This window comes from Antedon bifida, chromosome 8 (assembly GCF_963402885.1).
Source record: "Antedon bifida chromosome 8, ecAntBifi1.1, whole genome shotgun sequence".
Classification (NCBI taxonomy): Eukaryota; Metazoa; Echinodermata; class Crinoidea; order Comatulida; family Antedonidae; genus Antedon; species Antedon bifida.
In genome coordinates this window covers 7,299,342-7,321,728 of record NC_136233.1, presented here as the reverse complement: position 1 = coordinate 7,321,728, position 22,387 = coordinate 7,299,342, and the positions used below count along the sequence as shown (strand labels likewise).

The 22,387-nt window shown below is 32.4% G+C and overlaps 2 protein-coding genes across 2 annotated transcripts in view; one reads left to right on the top strand and one right to left on the bottom strand.

Annotated features, from left to right (window-relative positions):
• The window catches only part of LOC144849536 (cytoplasmic dynein 1 light intermediate chain 2-like), a 28,561-nt gene extending 26,246 nt beyond the window's left edge, over positions 1-2,315 (top strand). Inside the window, exon 12 of the mRNA XM_078706476.1 lies at positions 1,419-2,315. Within this exon, the coding sequence (XP_078562602.1) occupies positions 1,419-1,519 (101 nt within the window). The 3' untranslated portion in view covers positions 1,520-2,315. The remainder of the gene's footprint in view (positions 1-1,418) is intronic.
• Positions 2,316-6,310: 3,995 nt separating this feature from the next.
• LOC144850401 (uncharacterized) lies at positions 6,311-12,642 on the bottom strand. The gene is made up of 4 exons (XM_078707674.1): positions 12,508-12,642; positions 10,765-11,012; positions 7,715-7,919; positions 6,311-6,452 (listed from the first exon to the last, which is right to left on the bottom strand). Exons 1-4 carry the CDS (start codon positions 12,606-12,608, stop codon positions 6,311-6,313), a joined length of 696 nt encoding a protein of 231 aa, XP_078563800.1. The 5' UTR covers positions 12,609-12,642.
• Positions 12,643-22,387: the final 9,745 nt, after the last annotated feature.

Below are 22,387 nucleotides of genomic sequence, written 5' to 3'. Positions count from 1 at the left end.
TATCAGCTAGGCCGAATAAATAATAATTCGTCTTTTTCGAGGATCCGAATCACCAGATGTTCAGCATGCCGCACGTACCAGGTTACTACTGTGAGTATTAACCAATCAAGGTCTTTCATCATAGGGAGAGCTAACAACAAATGAGGTTGCTATGTATGCATAGTTTAAATAGTTTAGTTGATTAATTTCTTCAAGCTGCGTGGCGCAGCGGATAAAACGTTGTCTTGTGATGATGGACAAATCATCGTGAGTTCAAGTCTCAGTAGATGACTTTTATTTATTTATCGCAAAGTGCGAGTGTTGTCACACGAAAATTACAGTCAATATCATCATACTCGAGAATTTGCTTGATTTTATATGTTTAATGACAGGGACATGATAATTACGTGAAAATTACTCAGTCAATGTCATCATACTCGAGGATATATGCGATTTACGATCCTCGCAGCGGTAGTCATGTGATGCAGTTTCAACCAATCACGTTCACGTATTTACATAGGCTATGTAATATAAATATATATCTTGGGAACAATTTGCACCCAGTTTTAATTCTCTGACCTGCTGTTAATTAGATATGGCAAAAATAAGTCAAAGTTCAAAATTGCTATTAAAAAAATGGGGTTTCTGTTTCTATTAGAGCTAATACATACATTGTGAACAATTTGACACCAAAATTAACTCAATGCGTCCAGTAGATCCAGAGATATAGCATGTTTGCATGAAAATAGCGGCTATTTCGTTTATGATACATACGCAAATTGCTCAATGCTGACAGCCGGAAAAAATTCTTCATTCTGATGGTCTCTAGAATCAAAATCCATAAAAAAAAAAAATATTTTATCATTAATAATTCAATTATACAGTATCAGAATTTTAGTTTAGCTAACAATCATAATATAGTATATATATATACAGTAAAATAAGACATTTTGTCGTTGGAATTCTAATAAGTAATATATGTATATTTTTAATATTCATGAGAAGGAATAAATATGATCGATTTTTAAACGTATTTATAAACTAAAAAATATAGCAACTCTAATGTCATCTAAGTGATCCTACATATTTTATTTTATTTATTTGTTTTTAACTGTTCTGTATAATATCTTTTAAATTAGGCCTACTATGTATTTTTATATGTTATAATTTTTCTTTACTTTTAAACTTGTAACTGGACCATTTTGGAAAGCAGTACTGCATTACTGAAAATGAAATCCAGTCAAAAGAATAAATAAATTATATAATTATAATTTTTGTAAGGTCAAACCATCATATTATTACTATATGAATGGCCAAATAAACAGTGAAAATTAATAATGGCCAAACATTCATCACAACTCACCATAATGCCTACTGTGTATTGGACCGTTCTAGAATATCAGTACAGTTTAATAATCAAATGTGATAACTCTTTACAGGAGATAAAGCAGTTCGGAGTGATGCAAAAGCAGAGTTAGATCGAATGACAAGAGGAAAACCAGTGACAACCCAAGCAGGTTCATCTGCTGGTACATCATGAGTTTAAAATATGTTCTCAATAACTGTAGTAAGTGTAAATGTATCAAATGTTAGTGTATAGTAACCACATTTGTGCAATCTAAAAAGTCAGAAGCATTTACATATTATAGTAGTAGTATAAATGTTTTTTTTTCTTCACTTTAATCATTTTGCAAAAAATATTGTATAAACATTATGAATATTGCTTACCCACCCACTTTAGTCTTAACACAAGTGCTTATAACTTTTATTTGAAACATAAACAATTAAATTCATTTTTAAACTAGGGTTTTTTTTTATTTTACATGATACAGTACTTTTCATTGTACTTCTCAAAAACGAAACAATTATTATTCATTTTCATTCATAAATTAATATTAATAAGAACCAGTTTCCCTTTTAAGTTCTGACGTGGTATATAATATGTATGTAGTTTTAACCGGATGGACAAGTTTTGATAAACTGTATTTATTTGGCATAGTATCAATTTAGATTTTAATTACATGTTTTCAATTTATTGAAATAATGTAAATAATCTATAACAGTAAAGATCTGTTTTCTTGTAGTGATTGATTATGTATTTATTTATTTAGGCTACCTGGACCTTTCATTAACCTTGTTAAATTTTTATCCACAAAAATTGCATCAAAATAAATACATTTGTATAAATTTAATTTATGTTTATAGATAACTTTTATAAAACTAGGTACTGCGCTACCATATCCATTTTCAATCACGCAGAAAACAACATAGGCCCTAGATTAACAGTTTGTTGCACTTGCATTTAGTAAAATAAATATTCTCCATAATTAGCACAATTGTATGTTTTTTTTTATGTTTGTTTGGGTAAAGGAAGTCATGCATGGCTTATCTTTATAGGTCCATGGTATGAAGCAAATAAATTGCTAAAAAATAATCGATATCTACTGTTTACATTCACCGAAACAGGGAGGTCACTTCAAAATTGTTCCTACTATTGAACATTTTCTACAGCGCTACAGCTATATTGGTCGGTCGGTTGGTAAACATTAACTTGGCCTTGTTATTTATATATCAGTGGTGGTGCCAGCTGGGGAGGGCAGTTGGGACAGAGTCCTGCTCACTGGCTTGTGAAAATCTTTTAAAACTAGCAGGTCTGAAAATAATTCTAAAAAGTGGTCCAGAATTGGCACCGTGGTCCGAATTTTCACCAAAATTGGACAGTGTTTATATTCAATCAACCAAGCGAGTAGAGTCTTTAATACATTAAAACCTCCACACATTATATTACAATAAATTGCGGTCTTTCTATCCCATGAATTAAGTGCGCATGCGCAACCTAAATAGGTGCCCTGACGACTGAGATTTAGACTCTTCCTTGTTTAGGTGGTGAAGATAACAGATCGGATCTCCTCTGTTTGGATGCTCAAACACATGCATATTTATGAGTTGTTAGCTAACCGTCGTTATTTAGGATTTTCTGAGCTGATGAGTTCGCAAAAATGGTAAACTTATTTGATTTTTTATAAGCGAAATCAATATTTTTTTCGGATTTTTTTCGGCGAAAGTGCATAACTTTATTATAACTACAAAATGGTCTATTCAAAATTTGATTTAGTCGACCATTTAGCCTGCCCCCTCGAGGACTAAAAAAATCTGTCTCGATTTAGTCGAGGTTGGCCTGATTTAGTCGGCAATTTAGTTGAAGTTCGGTTTATGAATTAAAATGACGTCATTTTTAAAGTTTTAGCTCGAACTACGACTAAAGTCTGGTTTAAGAATACGGGCGTGAAATGATGTCTCTACCTGGAGTAGTTATGGTGATACGTAAATCCTGTGTGAAAGCATAGTCAATGGAATTATTGACTATGGTGAAAGTTACCTTAATTCTTTGAAAATAAGGTCAAATACTGCACTTATGGTCATTTGTTGGACAAAATGTTCCATAAGAACAATTTGGGAAAAAATAATTAACTCTCTACAACTAGCGGTTGGTGTTCTATGGGTAGGGCCTATATCCTATATTTTAAACATTAATTTGCATATTTCAGCTAATTTGCATGTTCCAAAGGTGTGACTGAGGTATGATTTGTGGAATTCCATCCCCTCATCATATGTGAAAGAATATAGAATAAAATGAAGTTTCTACCTATATTAGTTGTGAAAATACGTAAATCATGTGAAAATTACATATAATCCTTTAAAAATAAGGTCAGAGGTCAAAAACAGCATTTACGGTCATTTTTTGATAAAAAGTTCCATAAGAAGGAATATAAACATGTATATTCTGAACAATTTAGAAAAAAAATCAACTCTCTACAATTACTGTAGCGGTTGGCGTTCTATGAGTACCCTATATTTTTACCCTTAATTTGCATATTTCAGCTAATTTGCATATGTTCCCAACGTGTGAATGAGTTGTGATTTGTGGAATTATATCTCCACATCATGTGTGTTCAATTTAAAAATTAAAAGCTTTGTTTGCAATTTGACTTTAAATTCTAGATTGCCTAGACTATACATGATATATAGAAAAATACTGTATATAGTGGCCATTTTGGTTTTATGGACATTAACCTGATTTCTTCAACTACATTTTGTCTCCATTTTTAATATGTTGTTCTGATAGGTCTTTAGAGATATTTACCACAAAAATAAATTCTGTCTAATTTTGTCTAGGTATACCCATTATTTTTTCTACATTGCCCGGTAGTAGGGTTTTATGATATGAAATATTGTGAAGTACAATATGCTAAAATTATGTTTTGTTATTTTTTGGGAATTTTTAATTGGTTGTTTTATGTAATTTATTTTCATGGGGTGTAGGCCATAAGGAGGATGAGGTTGGAATTATATTTACTTCTTTCTAATTATTAGGCCTATACCACCAGAAAGCACACATCGTTGTTCATGTTAAAGACAAACCACCAAACATTCTTACCACCACAAATCAAGACATTCAACTAAGTCAGTGTTCTCCAGTCGGAAATGATATTCACATACTTTGGAAGCTTTTATAAAACATGACAATTTACCAGAAGACTATGAAATGCAGTATTATGTCCTATACCATACCAAACATGAGGACGGAAAACTGACATAATAATATTAATCAATAATCGTCTATTATTTTAATATATTTACACAAAAAAAATACAAGAACAAAGATAAAGATGAATATTAAAAATTAATATATTAACAAGATTCTGTTTTTTTTTTTGTGACTGCATTCATTTTACAGTGAGCACTAATATTATTTGCAATGACTCTACAAATTTGTATTTTAATTAAATCAAAATAGACACTGAAATATAATATAAATGCTGTATAATGTACCTCTCGGCACTATACACCCATGTACAGATTTGTGTATATACTGTATTACTATTGTACTTGTCTTTTTTATTCCAGAACCTTAAAATCATTATGAGCTGGTAGTAAAATATATATATAAATAACAAAAAGATCGTCATGGAGGGGAGTAATGGGAAGGTTTTAAACTAATATCATGTGAAGGGGAGATATCTCAATTTCAATTTCTTTATTGCTGCAAATGCCATCAAGGGCTAATATCCGCTTAAACATACTACATCATACAAACATATACATATTTACATTTAAAATTGTTGTTATCATTACTATAGTTATTATTGTCATTACTACTGTTGTTGTTATTATAATAATTGTTATAGTTATATTTATAGTTGTTATTTTATTATAATTAATATTGTGTAATAAATTATAGGTCACATCTTAAGGGCAGTCTTCTAGTTATTAATAAATAGTTAAACTTGTTTTGTAAGCCAGTCATTCCGTGTGCATATTTGGCAAAAATGTGGTAAACTCCTCTTAAACAAGCATCCCATACTACAGTTCACCAAATAAAAACTGTCCATTTCATGATCAGTTACGGTTCCTTGTTATTTATTCAATGACATTCCCTCTGCTACAAGAAAACCAAAAAAATGTTATTAAAATAATGTAGTAATAATAATCATTACCACAAGGTTCAATTGTTGGACCGTTAGGATTTATCTTATATACATCTCCCATCGGTGTAATCATTCGTAATCATAACGTCCTTTTTCATGATACTGTATGCCGATGATATACAGTTGTATATAGCATTCGACCCGAAAATAGTAAATAATTATCAAAATGCACTTAATAAACATATACAAAATTAATGAATGGATGATTAATAATATGTTACAGTTAAATCAGGAGAAAAGGTTCTTTTGCTTTGCAAATAATCGTGTCGCGCTACCAGATCTTAAATTAAAATTAGATAACAATATTATTATTCGTACTTCAAATTGTATTAAAAACTTAGGTGTGATGTTTGATAGCTCATTGAATATGTCTTCCAAGTAAATGCTTTATGAAAGTCATTGAATTACCAACTCCATAATTTGTGGCATATATGTAAATATATTACTAAGGATGCATGCTATAATGCTGTCAGGGGACTGATCCTGTCCTGCCTTCACTATGCTAACTCGCTCTTGCTTGATGCCTGCCAAGTTGATCTTAACGATTAGAGTGAATAGAAATATGAGTCTTCTGAGTAGTTTGGCACAAAAAATATTCCAATACACCCAGTAGTTACCAAGTTACGCACAGTCCTAACTTTGACCATATTGACCTTTTGGCCCCTGTAACCAAGCATCCCAATTTGTTTTCGGCCAACAGCAAAAAATTGATTTGTATTGATATAAGTAAGCAAAAAAACATTGTTAACATAGTTTGCTAGAGGGTGCAGGTGAACCCTCTCTGGCTCCCCAACTATTGGCAATAAATAATGTTCTTGATTGTGGCACATCAGCACTAATGGTCACTGGTTATAAAGAATGTGGTAGTCAATAATGTCATCTGAATAAGCAGGTTCACTACTTCCTTCAAGGTTTTGAGCAACTACCTTTACATTGTACATTTTCTTTTTCACCATGAACTGTTTGCTATCTCTTAACAAGTATCTAAAGAGATGAACATTTATATTCAAAAGGTTAAATGATACTACCACATGAAAAAATGAGAAATGCAATTTTGCCAGTAGTGCGCAAGTTTTGGCTTTAATACCATTTGTGATATTTAGTAAAAATGTATTGATCACTTTCATATAAAGTAAAAATCTATTTTTATCATGTAAGCCACAACCCATAAACAATTATGTAGTTGAATGCAGCCTAGGACTAGTTAAGCATATTGAGATAAAAAAACAGTTTTTGGTGGATAAGAAAATGTGCTATGGTTGTGGTATGCCGAATGATAACTGAAATAATACAGAAATGTAAGCATCTTTCTTGTTTACATATTTGATGTTTACAGATGATGTAGTACAGAGGCACTTGAATAAAAGGAATCTCTAGAATAGAGAGTTGACCATTATGGTTCATTGGTTTGTTACCTGGAATGATATCTCGAATTTTAATTTTAAATGTGTTTAACAGTTACCATTACTGCTTGTACCGGTGAGTTGGCTTAACAAACCACTGCTTTTACTGGGACTGTAACGCTGATCAAACTTGGTAAACAGTAACTCACTACATAGCTCCGTTTACCTTTTATATGTATGTGCGAATTTTATTGTAATTAAAAAAAAAAAGTAAGTTGAATAAAAAAAAAATAAAAATATGAATAATAACAAAAAATATACTTTACTCAGGAAGTCTATCACCCAAGCACAGAATACCAAATAAAGCGCTGGCCTTAAGTTTCTGCTTCTTCAATTGGGTTATTATCATGTTACGAAAGCATGTTAACGTACCTATTTTAATTGACTGTACTCTGCTGTTTAATGTGTAACAGTAGATGGTGTGAACATTCAAAAAGTGTGTTTTAGTTTAGATGGAAGTTTTTTTTATTTATTTATTTCAACAATATTTTATGAGGGTGGTCCATCCAGCATCAGCTGATCATTAGGGACCCTCAAACAAACAGTAAATACGAAATAAACTATAAAAACACAAAATTAACAAAGAAATAAAAAATAAATATATATATATATAAATATACAGTATGCCAACAATGAAAGAAGGAAAAAAGAAATAAAATCAGAGAGAGAGAAACAGGTGTTTTTTCAAAAGAGATTTAAAGGAGGAGAAATTGTAAGAGTTACGAATGCTTAAAGGTAGAGAATTAAAGAAAGAAGGAGCATTGAAACTAAAAGAAAGTGTTCAACTAATGTGAATATTTAAGTGAAATTTACAAACAGTACATTTCAATCAAAACTACCTACCCTGTAATTTCTTTTGGTACATCTACCAAGAGTGTCCATGGATTAAAAACATGTTCTTTAACATCTTTTACAAATAATTGATAGCCAGTAGGTGCACTGTACTGCGGATGTTTGCTTGCTGTCCATCTAATGAGTACTTTGTATTCCTGCTCCATTTTAAAGTCTGCTAGTTGTATGGTAACAGGTGAAGGTGGAGCAGGATGTGCTAGTGAAGAAAAAAAAACAGTTGGTTAATATTTCAAAAGATAAATTTCATGTAAGGATTACAATAAAGCTTCTCATAGTACTGTACTCCAAAAATATAAATAAAATGATTTGCAAATCAACATTTTTTTCCATAACATTTTTATCTATTTTTTCCAATATGATTTTGTCAATGGAAACCCCTTTCTGGTTAACAAACAGCCATATGAATATCTCAACAACAACCACTGGTCAGAAAGTGATAATTCTAATGACCTTGAATTGACCTTGTGGTGGTGCACTATAGTGTGCGACCGCGACCGGATTATACAGGTTAAGAAGTAAGGAAGAAATATTGTCTAGAGGAGATTTATGACATTTAACTTGCAATAACTTTGGAGACACTATAAGGGCAGAAACAGAGAAATTAGTTAAGGCTGTACAGTGTTAAGGACAAACTATAGGTTTAAACCAGGGAGTGAGCCTCCCATTGATCTTCTGATTCTATCTTTATGAAGTAAAGTATAATTTATGCTAGCCTAGGCAACCTATCTAAAAAAAAACAGCCCAAAGTGAAATAAATTGCAAACAGAGATTGTTATTTTTTAAATGGTCACATATGATGATGAGATCAAAATGTGAGCATCACACCTCTGTCACTCATCCCGATGATATGCAAATTAGCTTAAATATGCAAATTAGGGTGAAATTATCTCAAAAACTACTAGTCCAAGAGATTTGATGTTTTCACTGATTTATTCAAAATGTATATATTTATAAAAACGACCGGAAGTACAACATTTGACCCTCGACCCCATTTCTCAATGTTTGCATACACAATGTGACTAAAATGTCTGTAGAGACAAATCACACCTTTGTCACACAACTCGAATGTATGCAAATTAGTAAAAGTAAAAAATGCAAATAAGGGGGAAAATTACAGTTGTCCTATATCTCGAAAACCACTAATGCTAGAGAGTTGATTCTTTCACAGCCGTATTCAGAATGTACATATTTCTATTTGCTTCAATGAAACATTTGACAACAAAATGACCGGAAGTATGACATTTGACCCTCGACCCCATTTCTCAATATTGCATATGGATAATGAAATTAAAATGTGTGTAAATAGTTTGTTCTGCCTTCAAATGACTCCGACACAGGTTTCTAATAGCCAACATAGGACTGTCAAAATCACACCTGTATCACTCACCTCCAAAGTATGCAAATTATTAGTACAAGTTACATGAAATATGCAAATTAGGGGGTAAAATTACAAGGTTAACATATCTCAAAAACTAGTACTACTCCGAGAGAGTTGATTTTGTCACGGAGTTATTCAGAATGTATATATTAATATTTGCTGTAATGAAACATTTGACAAAAAAATGACTGGAAATACAACAATTGACCCTCGACCCCATTTATCAATGTTTGCATACATAATGTGACTAAAATGTCAGTAGAGACTTTGTTTTGGACTCAAATGACTCAGATACACGTTTCCTATAGTCGGCATAGGACCACTTTGTAATTCCCAAAATCACATCTTTGACATACAACTCGAAAGTATGCAAATTAGTAGTACAAATTACATGACATACCAATAAGGGGGTGAAATTACAGTCTTCCCATATCTCGAAAACCATTATAGCTAGAGAGTTGATTTTTTCAAAGCCTTATTCAGAAAAGAAACGTTTAATTATAACCCCAAAACCATTGTCTGACAGACAATTTAAGTATTTTTTGCTTAAATTACAATTTTTTCAGGTAAATAATTGTTTGGTTAACGTGAATAACTATTTTGTGACAATAAAATGACACATTCAAAAACAAATTTGAAATAAATTAAATTTTTCGGGGTGGGGGGGGGGGGGGCAATATATCTTTAAAACTGTTACGTCAACAAGCAAGCAGCGTTTTTTTGTAAGAAATATTTCTTGTTTAATATATTTCTGTTATGTTACTAATAAAATGTCTAATTATTTCCACAAATATTTTACTTTCATTTTGTTAAAACTGGGGATGCATGCTATACTTAATATTCAGAATATGTAAAATCAAATAACCAAATTGTAGTTTTTTAAATCCATGAATTAGTAAACAAAACAGCTGGGGTGGGGTAGGTTAATACTTCCAAGTGCCTAGATTTAGCTTAGTATTAGTAACACACTACAGTACTCTAAATAACCCTGCTCTAAAAATAACCCATATAAAAATACAATAAAAGAATAGTAACCCAGGGTTACTATTAAAGCTTTATGGTATGCCGATAATATCAGTAGCCACAAAATTCTAAACCGCCTGGTGAGATACTAAAAATAAATTTTAAAGGATATAGCATGTTACACATACATAAAAACATTTTGATTAAAATAGATTGAAGTTCTGCATACTATGAGCTGCGACCCAAATTTCGGCTGGGAAACATTTTTTAAGGGCCACGGGGGTGGCTTGAGAAATTTAAAAACACAACAAATGTTTATCTGCTTGAAATTTTATATTAATTTTTTATATATTTGTAATCAACTCGCAATTCCATTTTATTTCAAGTTTCAATTGCAATGTAATGTAAAAAAATCGTGTGAGAAATGTGACACAGTGACATTATAAATAAAGTGAAAACCCTGGATATTATATATATATTACATGCCCTCTGTATTCTTTTAACATGGACCGAAATATCAAGTAGTGAGCCCTCTCTCTCCGAATATAGTTTTTTCAGGATACATTTTGCCAAGTACTTCACTCAGAGTGCGTTCATTGTTTTATTTTCTTTTGTGCCTGTGCACTATACCTTTTTTTACCTAAATTATTAAAAGAATGCAATTGAGTAACTTCAGATGAATAAACTAAAAATAACTTACGATGTTTCAGAGTTTTTACAGTAACTACTTTCGAGTGTCCACTGACCTTTGCTTGATCCGTGTATTTTGATGTCATGCATATTTGGTAGTAGGTAAATGCATTCAAGAGCGGGATGGTTATGCGTGTTACATCATCATCCCTTGTTGGCATTTCTTGGAAATATGTTAGGTTGTATATATCATAAGGATAACCAGCTCCTTTCAGGTATAAGATGGCTTTATATGTTTGATCTACATCTATTAATGGCCTGTAATTTTACATGCATGTACAAAATGAATGATTAATAAATTAAGTAGTGATCTAGTAGCATTCAATATTCAAGATCGAGTAATAGACCTATGGCAAATTTAATTCTTAAGGGACGGTATGGGAATTAGGGCGTAGCAGTAGCTCAAAAGAGGCCTATAACATGGATTTTGTCCCCACCTCTTGGATCTGCATTTTGAAAGTTGATATTGTGCAATGAATATGTTACCCACACTATATCAAAAGTTCACAACAAAATATTTGGAATATTTTGAACAATGGCCTCTCAAAGGTACCCTACTACCGCTAAAACGGCACTTTTTTAGGTCTGAAGTTACTTTTATGGGCCAATATCTTTAAAAGTCCTTGTTCAAATGCTATTATACTTTCTCTTTGAGTAGCCTAGTATATTATGAACACTTATACAAAATTTAAAAAATAAGTATTTCATATGTGAGGAAAACTGAAAAATTACAATTATTTAGTTGTAATTGAATTTTTCAAGATTTTTATAACACAATATCTTCGTAACTAATTGACATACCCTATTTATATTTTTCTATTTGAGAGGGTTGTTAAACAAGATTTAAAGTTTTAAGTTGTCAGCTTTTTTTATAGATAATTTTAATATTTTTTCAGCAGTTATATCTTGATAATCAACTCTTACTATGTATTTATATTCATGCAATGGGTATCCTAGTGGGTTAGTGACACACAAGTGAAGTTTCAACAGAAAATAAGTTATTGCATTTTTTTGTTTTTAGTGCCAATTTTCTGTGAACTCGACTCAAACGACACAAAGTCGCCTGCATAAATACTATCCCTTTTCTGTTCAACTACCAACCTTTTCAAACCAGCTTGATGATTTTTTTTATATAGGAAGATGCACAAGCTGAGAATTTTGCTAATTTTATAGATAATTTTAATGTTTTATTTGTTTTTGAGGAGTAGGCCTATGATTTCTTGGAAAATGGGTATTCTAGTAGGTTAGTGACACGTACCCCAGTAAATTTTCAACACAAAAATAAATGATTGTGCAATAACTTATTTATTGTAACTTATATATTGCATTGTTTGGGATTTTAGTGCCAATTTAGGTGAGGAGTTTCAATAAAAACAACTCTGTTTTTTGTGAAACACCTGTGAAACACCAGATAAGTACCAGCCCATTTTTACTGTTGTTATATTGATAACATGAATGTATGTTATTATTGTTGATAATGATACTGATAAGCGGTAATCGTGAGCAGAAAACCGTGTGACTTGTCCCATTTACAGAGCACCCGAAAATCGCGAGCGGTGGGATGTAAAGTAGGTGCTTGTAGGCGATAAGTAATAACATAGATTCTATGTTTGCGTTTTCCGCTTACCATTACTGCTCATCAGTGTAAATTGGCCAGCATACAAAATATTCAAAACAAATGAATGCAAGTTTTTAACTATATGATAGGTTCATAGGGACATCATTCAAATATAGATAAATGAATATAACAAACCTTTGTCTGTAATAAATCTGATAATAAAGTATTGGTGGTTGGTACTCAACAGGAATTGACCATGTGACTGTAATTGTTGTATCTGAAGGTACATAGGTCATCACCTCTGGAGCCCCGGTAACTATAAAAGAACAAATATTTATATCAAAATAACACTACTTCAAAACTTAGTAAATATAATACTTACTTTACATTAATGTTTGTCTGCTCACTCATGGCAATTTTTGCCTGAAAATAAATTTTGAACATTTTATGCACGCATACACATGCGTTATATGCGCATTAAATTTGGTTTAATTATGAAGATATCATCGGTGACACTAAAATGGCTACAGACACTATGCGCATGAAATGGATTTTGCGTTTTCACTAATGTTTAGCCTTACCGTACTATTTCATTAATTAACAAGATTACAATCAAATTACACCTTTTAAAAGCTGAATTGTCTAGTTTACAGGCGTGTATATGAAACATATCAATCAAAATTTCTTTAAGCTAAAATTATGTGTGTTGTGAAGCTCTTTACTAAACCATGTTTTTCGTGAAACGCATGGTTATGTCAGACCACTACGCAGTTAGTGTCTCTTTATGGTGTCGCTGACGACATGATTACATACGCGCATGGACCATGTAATTTTTGACTGTGAAAAGCTAATCACATCGACTCCTGGCCATAAGGAATATACTCTGAAAAAAAGACGTAGCTAGATGAAATTGATAATTGACAGACAAAATAATGCTAAGGAAAGAATAAATAAACAAAGAAATGAAAGCACTCAGAAACTGAGTGAAGTACTTGGCAAAATATATCCACTGACTCGGAGCATGTTGAAAGATACATTTTTTTGCTTTAGGTATTAGCTTTACATGGTTAAAATATTGCTGGGGTTAATAATTTGTTTAAATCATTTTTTGATACAAACAATTCCGGCATTGCAACAATGACCTTTCTAAAATCAAGATTGACCAGAATAATGATCGAGGAGTGTCTTGAAGCTGTGCCGATTTGCGGCGCCTCTGCCTTAACCCATGTAGTAAGCTTAACCGCTTGACCAGTCGACTAATGTTTTGGTCCATATCAAAGAATAATTATGTCTATGTTAAAAGAAGACAGAATGCGTGCTATTTAATATATCGTACGGAAGATAAGCTTTTGTGACATGACCAATATATCAATTTTCCTGAAAATCAATAGGCATGTTCTGTAAGTATAGAGCTATGTACAGAATGAAATAAGGAAGGACACACGCCGGTACTAACAAAACTAATTATCAACTAACAATAGTTTAATTTGAATAACAATAGAACAGCAACGCCAAAAACAAACGGGTGGATTTGAAAAGAAATAGGTTTTTTAAAACTACTCGTATGAAAAAGCCGGTACATTAAAGGTAAAGGTATTTATATTTGTCCTCAAGCTTAACTGGAAACTGAGGAAATTCGGATTAGGCCCTCCACGGACCCACGGCAGCCAGCAGTGCAGCGCCTACCAGATCAGCACACCGGGAGACGATCCCCTACTCTTTTCGAATAGTGTACCAAGTTCTTTAACGTGCACTGTTAAGTACACGGGACCAACGGCTTTTAACATATTAACATATTAATTCTAATATGTTTTGAAAATTACAAATCACAACATATAACTCTTGCCTCTTGTCCAAAAGTGAGGTTTTTTAGACTAGTAGTTCTCGAGAAAATGCAATTTCAGTACACGTGTTACTTTAAGACTGCTCGCCGGCTTTTAAAAATTGTCTCCTATCTTTTAACACTAGCCGGTCTGAAAATAATATCATTTTTTTTATTAATACACCAATTTTGTTGATTTTCAATAGGCATGGTCTAAAAGATAGAAAGTTTCTCCATTTAAGCTTTTTAATTTAAACTATGAGACTAAAATGAAAGTTCGGGTCCATTGAAAATTTTAAAACCAACTCAGTTTACTGTAGTAAAAGAATCCAGGTTAGTCCAAACCAACGATTGTTAAAGACCCCATTCTCTACAATTTGTGATGTTTTGTAAAAATAATGCATATATATTACTTTAAAAACATTAAACCATGTTGTTTTAGATGTACGTTTTATGGTAAATTATGATGAAAAGAGAGAAACAATGCACTACCCAAGTTGCTCGCCATGAATTTCCTCTCATGGCTTGGGCTAGCTAGGCTTAATTTTGATGGCCTAGCTGGTAAACGGATGCTAGTCAAGTCGCCCCATCGCAAAGTCGCCCCATACAAAGTCGCCCCTTACACAGTCGCCCCATCGCAAAGTCGCCCCAAAACAAAGTCGCCCCGACACAGTCGCCCCATCGCAAAGTCGCCCCAACGCAAAGTCGCCCCAACGCAAAGTCGCCCCATTGCAAAGTCGCCCCAACACAAAGTCGCCCCATCGCAAAGTCGCCCCAAAACGTTAAAATAGTTTACAAGTGCGTAAAATGTCGCAATGATACAAAAAAAAACACGGAACGTGTAGGCATAAAATGGGAAGCCCCGCCATGTAGTCTCAGGTCACACGATGATATCAGTCGCGTCGCGTTTGAAATCGGTCGTGTTTAATTTTGCTCGCGATAAAATGATGTTACGATCTAGATTATTTTTACTTTGGTCGATGAATATTTATTATTATTATTAGGGCTATATTAATAATTGATTTTTTTTTTATTTTACAGGTTTATGATGAGAAAGATGTGTGCCTTGACAATTTGTAAACATAGTTTAAGATTATATTATAGTATTATTCGGCATAATGTCATTTAACAGTACATAATTATTTAAATGTGAAATATTTGATAGGGAACGTAGGCTACGTCTGTGTCTTTTATTTTATATGCAACAAATTACCTAAAACAATTTATTTATAAACATTCAGTTTACTATTAGTATTACAATTAACATTGATTATAAGCCTGGAAAGGCAATCCCATCATTATATCCATTATAAAATTGCATCAAATAACCACTTATGTCGTAAATGATGACGGCGTGCGTGTGTGTATTCGTCGTACGTCCGTGTACGTACCGTGTACGTATTATATTCCGTGCCTCTTCACTGTCTTGTTTAATTTAAAATTAAATAAACACCCGATATGAGGATATTTTAGGCATGATAATTAGAATGTTCTATAACCAAAAGGGTTGAAAAGAATTTCTTCAGTAAAATGATCACTGTACTGTTGAATAAAAGGCGACTCGCAATCTGAAACCAATCGGAGCTGCGCCTTCTGGTATCTGTTTTCTCACAGCTGCTACGTCTTTCTGCTGACCACCGTCGGGGATTCCCCTTTTTAAAAAAACACGCACACGATACTCTACGATGGTTTTTCCATGGTCAAAATGTAGCGTTTTAATTTTGCTAAAATACCTGCATGTATAAAACGATCATATCGGCGATGAAATCCTTTTTTTTTTGAGTATTTTTTATTTCTTCATTTTGAAAAGTCATAATAAAATTAAATAACAATAGACACATAACTTGTCAATAAATGCAAAATGATCAATAAGTAGCCTATAACACTCATTGTCTTACAACGCTGTTATTGTTTTAACTAATCTATACGAAGGCCTACTACACATTAAACATTTATTATATTATCCTAAAAAATGAGCTGGTATCCACGCGTAGGTAGAAGAAAGATTCGTAATTGTGGCTCTGGTAACTAATTTTAAAATCATATTAAATTAAAATTTTCCAAACTATAAATCAGGGATAATCTTTTTAGAACTTTCAAACAAGGAACTATTTTTTTAATGATTTTTAAAAAGCACATCACTCCATTAAAACCTGTAAAATAAAAATTAAACCACAAATTATGTATATAATAGGATAAACATTAATGTATACGACATTTAGCGCGACCAAAGTAACAACGCGATCAATGTCAAACGCAACCGATATGATTAAAACAGCGTATAGTACTAACTACCAAAATAAAACCGTGGGCGACTTTGCGATGGGGCGACTTTGCGTTGGGGCGACTTTGCGATGGGGCGACTTTGCGATGGGGCGACTTTGCGATGGGGCGACTTTGCGATGGGGCGACTGTGCCGGGGCGACTTTGCGATGGGGCGACTTTGTATTGGGCGACTTTGTATTGGGCGACTTTGTATGGGGCGACTTTGCGATGGGGCGACTTGACTGGATCCCGCTGGTAAACATCTGTAACGTACAAACATCGTACACTAGCTATAGGCCTAGCCTGACGTTGTATAGTTGCTGCATTAATTAGGTGATCATTTAGAATAAAATGATCACCTATTGTTATTGTACAAAATCTTTATTGTTGTTTTTGTTATTATTCTTCTTTCTGTACACTTTTGTGTAACAATTATCTCAAAAAGTTGAATAGCAATGATCACAAAAATTGTACAATGTCTTTCAATTACTTTAACTTAACCATAGTAAGCTTTTCAGTGTGATCACTCAACCGTGACGTCAATAATACGCGATTTTGTGAAATCACTCTATCAATCATATCTCCATAACTCTTTATCACATATCAATAAAATTCACTATATGTAAACTTCAGGTGAAGGATAAAAATATTAACAAATAAAAACTTACGTTTTTCAAGGTCATACACGTGAAATTGCGCGTTAAAAATTTAAAAAGCTCCAAATTAAGTTTTGATCAATTTAGAGCATGAATTAGGCCATTTGCGTGTTTAAAAAAATTACTGCGCAAAAATGCGTTTTTGTGCGCGCAATTTTTAAAATGCGTAAAAAATATGATTTTTTTTTACAAATCGCATTCTACTCACCATCCTTAGTACATTCACCAAATTTGAGTCTGTTCCGACTTAAAATAACGCTATACGAGCACGTTAAAAATGACAAAATGCGCACATTAATTTCACAAAAGTTCTGAAAATGGTGAAAAATAGGTCTTTTTTAAAATGAAAATAACTCTTCAGAATGCAAGATGACCCCCAATTTTTTTATCTTATTCGGGAAGCCATTGAGTTGTAGATATGAATTCGTGTACACATTTGACGTACAAAATGTTGTGACGTCATCAAATGGCCACTTGAATTTAAAATTAAGTTTTTTTCTCTTTCGTCATATAATTATCACATTCAATAGAACGCATCTCTGTTATTTTGTGCCTGATTTTTGCTCAAATTTTAGTATGTGATTTCTCAATTAATTGGCTTTCTCATGACTTGCCACTATTTTCATTTTGATAACGTCATCACGCGTAAAACCTTGAATAACGTAGGTCGTGTAATTTCAACTTCGCCGTGAATTTAAATATCTTACAGCTCTTCAGAATTGAAGGTTACCTTGATTATTATAATTTATTATGAAAGCTAATGAAATGTAGATATGAATTCATAAAAAATCAAGCCTATCGGATGTTGTGACGTTAACATATGGCCAGATGAAGTTAAAAAGTAGTTTTTTCATCTTTTTCGTCAAAGTTATACAAATTTCAAAGAGCGCGCACAGCGCTTCTACATGTCAGATTCTCTTCCAATTCTTATATTTATTTGTTCAATTCATAATCTTTCGAAAGGTGATCATTTAGAATAAAATGATCACCTATTGTTATTGTATAAAATCTTTATTATTTTTTGGTTATCCGCCTCAAGCGGATAACCTTTGTTATTGTAGTGTTACTTTTTAGGTTATATGCATGATATGCATATAACCTCTTGATTCTGTCAGGATCTTTATTTATTAGGTTATATGCATGATATGCATATAACCTCTTGATTCTGTCAGGATCTTTATTTATTTATTTATTTATTCTTTCCTTAGCACTATTTTGTCCGTGAATTATCTTGATATCAGTTTCATCTAGCTAAGTCAATTTTTCAGAGTATATTCCTTATGGCCAGGAATCGATGTGGTCATGTTTTCACGGTGCGCAATCATAAATTACGTGGTCTACGCACGATTTAATGAAATCACGTTTGTAATCATATCTTCACAAGCACGAATCACTTTTAAACAAAATTTGGTACTCATAAATTTCAGGTCATATTTCATCATATGGCAATATAATTACGTGCGTAGCGCATATAACGCATGCGTACGCGCGCTTAAAAGTTTTAAAATTGTCAAAATTTATTTTCGATGAAATTAGAGTACGTTTCAGGCAATTTTAAGCGTTTAAAAAATTGCCACGAGTGCGCAGAATTTTGCACGCGCACTGCGCGTTAAACGTTAATGCGCACTATTTTTTCCCGATTTCTGTTTTACAACCTTTCTTTAATAATATCATCATATTTGATTCACTTTTCAACTCGAAATTGCGTTATACGAGCACGTCAAAAGTGACAGGCTACGCACGTATAAGTTAACAAAATAGTGAAAATATGCTAAATTTTAAAATTAATATATATCGTCAGAATGCTGGGGAACACCTATTTTTTATTTCATTTTCTTGAAGTGTATGTATCATATGTATGATTTATTATCAAATTAAGAAAACAAAAGTTGATTAAGTCATCATTAATTGCATATTGAATTAAAAAAAAATAATTTCGACAATCAAACAAATTTTGACATTTTCTTAGGCCGAAATAACAAACTTAACATTAACTTTCTTTCTTAAGAAGTTCATATATTAAAGTTAAAAGTATATAGTTTGACAGTGCATCATTTTTTAAAATTTTTAAAGATGTCATCATAGTAATAAATTATAATTCATTGCGGTATGTAATAATCTATCTGCACCAAAGTGGCTACTGAATAGTAAATACACGGAGGAATCTTTCTACATGTTTTAGTAAGTTGTGTATGGCTCGGTGGTCTGTGCTCGTGATTATGGCATTCAAGGTACCGAGATCGAGCCTCACCTTGGGTAACGAGACGAAATAAAATTTTTTTTTAATTATTTGTATTGTTTGTTCAATTTTATTTCTTAGTGTATAGATTATACACATGATTTATAATGAAATCTAGATAAAAAGAAACTTATGTCTTTATTATTATGTAACAAATATGGTTTATGACATTATACGCAGAGGGATCTTTGATCGGATTGCGATACCGGCTATTGTATTTGCCTTAGCAAGATCTTAGCATATATTATAAATAATTAAAGATTCTGAGAAAATCAATCAATCAATATATCTTTTACAAATCAATTATCTTTATTTCAATCAAATGCATATAACCTATAATTCGTCATAGTGACGAATTAAATCTAGTTTTTTTTTATTATTCTTCTTTCTTTCTCAGATTTTGTGCACGCGTTTTCTCTTCAATGTGTTAACGTAACATGTTGTAACTTGGTCAACATTTAGACATTTAACTGAAGATGTTCAGCCAAGCTTTTGGACGCTGTCAGATCCGCGTGGCGTAAGTCACGCGTGATTTTCTGAAAATCTTAAATCGGTCATAACTTCGAAACCGATAAATATTTTTTAACGAAATTTTCAACCACGTTTTCTTCACATCAATGGCTAACTTTTGGAATGTTTAACAAATTTTTGGAGACTAGAAAGTTTTCGCGTAAATTGCGTTTGAAATATTTTACTCTTCTTATTTTGTGCACGCTGTTTCTCTTCAACGTGTAAACATAATATGTTGTAACTCGTTCAGCATTTAGACATTTTACTGAAGTTGTCCAGCCAAGCTTTTTGAAGATGTCAGAGACGCGTAGCGTAAGTTACGCGTGATTTTCTGAAAATCTTAAATTGGTTATCACTTCGAAACAAATGAATATTTTTTAATGTCATTTTCAGCCACGTTTGCTTCACATCAATTGTTAACTTTTTTAACGCTACCGCAATTTGTAACATTAGAAAGTGCGCGCGTAAATGGCGTTTGAAATTTTAAAATGCTTCAAATCAATTTCTGATTAAATTAGAGCACGATTCAGGTCATTTTAAGCGTTTAAAAAATTGCCACTGGTGCGCACATTTTTACGCGCGCACGGCGCAGGGAACACGTATGAGCATTTCTTTTACACGATTTGTGTTTTTAAATCTTCGGTTAACAATTTTACGTTATTTTATTCACTTTTCGACTTGAAATGGCGTTCTACGAGTACGTTAAACATGACAGGTTGCGCACGAAAACGTCAACAAATTGTGAAAATGTTCCAAAATATGTCTACTTTAAAAAATGAAACAGTTCATCAGAATGCAAGGTTACCCCCACTTTTTATTTTATTTTCTTGCAGTGTATTAATCATAGGTCTAATTTATTATAGTCTTGAATGTTAAAAAGTGTTTGATGGCTGCATTATTTGCATATTAAATGTAATTTTTGAAATAATTATCATCAAACAAACATAAACATATTCAAAGAGTAAAACAATAAATATAACGTTTATCTTTTTTCTTTACATGTTAATATATACAACTTGAAAGTATGCACTTTCATAATATGTCACTGTTTAAAATTTGTGAAGATTTCATCATAGTAAAAATTATGATTTAAGTTCGATATGTAATAATCAACTTGCATCGAGGGGGTTCACAACATACCGAATGAACGAGGACTCTTTCTTCGGATTCTCATCAGCAGGTGCTCATATGGCTCGATGTGTAATGCAACCGACTTTGGTATCGGAGGTACCGGGTTCGAATCCCATCACGGGAAAACAATTAAATAAAAGGATTTGTTTGGTTATTACACTGAAAGGGCAGTTTTAATTTTGAATAGGCTACTTTTTGCAAAAGTCACAACTGAAAAGTACTTGAATGCGCAAGATACGTTTTGTTGCGGGCGGATAACCAAACTCGTCCTCAAGTGACGAGTTTAAGATCTAGTTTTCTTTTTATTCTTTCTGTACACTTTTTGTGTAACAAATATCTCAAAAAGTTTAATGTCAATGATTACCAAAATTTCACAATGTCTTTCAAATACTTTAACTTAGCCATAATAAGCTTTTCAGCGTGGTCACTCATCCGTGACGTCATTTATACGCCATTTTGCGAAATCACATTATCAATCATATCTCCATAATTCATTATCACATATTAATTAAATTCACTAAACGTAAACTTCAGGTCAAGGGTAAAAATATTAGCAAATAAAAACACACGCGCACGTAGGGTCATGCGCGTGAAATCGCGCGTTAAAAATTAAAAACGTTCAAAATTAAGTTTTGATCAATTTAGAGCATGAATTAGGCTATTTGCGTGTTTCAAAAAATTACTGCGCAAAAACACGTTTTTGCGCGTGCGTACATAGGAAGCGTAAAAAATAAAATTGTTTTGTACAAATTGCATTCTACTCATCTTCCTTAATACATTCACCAAATTTGAGTCCATTCCGACTTAAAATAACGCTATATGAGCACGTTAAAAATGACAAAATGCGCACATTAATTGTACAAAAGTGCTAAAAATGGTAAAAAATAAGGCCTTTTTAAAATGAATACTCTTCAGAATGGAAGATGACCCCCATTTTTTAAAACTTATTATGGAAGTTAATGAGTTGTAGATATAAATGTATATACACATTAGACTTACAAAATGGTATGACGTCATCATTTGGCCACATGAATTTTTTAAATAGGGTTTTTTTCCATTTTGTCATAGACCACCATATTCAACAGAGCGCAAGTCGCTTATCTGTGCTCGATTTTTTAAAAATGTTTAATATATTCTACCTCAACCAATTATGTTACTCATGAGTTGCCAATATTTTCATTTTGATGACGTCATCACGTCTTAAAATTTGAATAACGGTGGTTACGTAATTTTACCTACAACGTATAGTTGAATACCTTACAGTTCTTCTGAATTAAAGTTGACCTTGATGTTTATAACTTATTATGATAGCTGGTGAAATGTAGATATGAATGCATATAAAAATTAAGCCTATCGAATGTTATGAAGTTATCATATGGCCAGTTGAAGTTAAAAAGTAGTTTTTTCATCTCTTTCGTCAAAGTTATACACATTTTAAGAGCGCGCACCGCG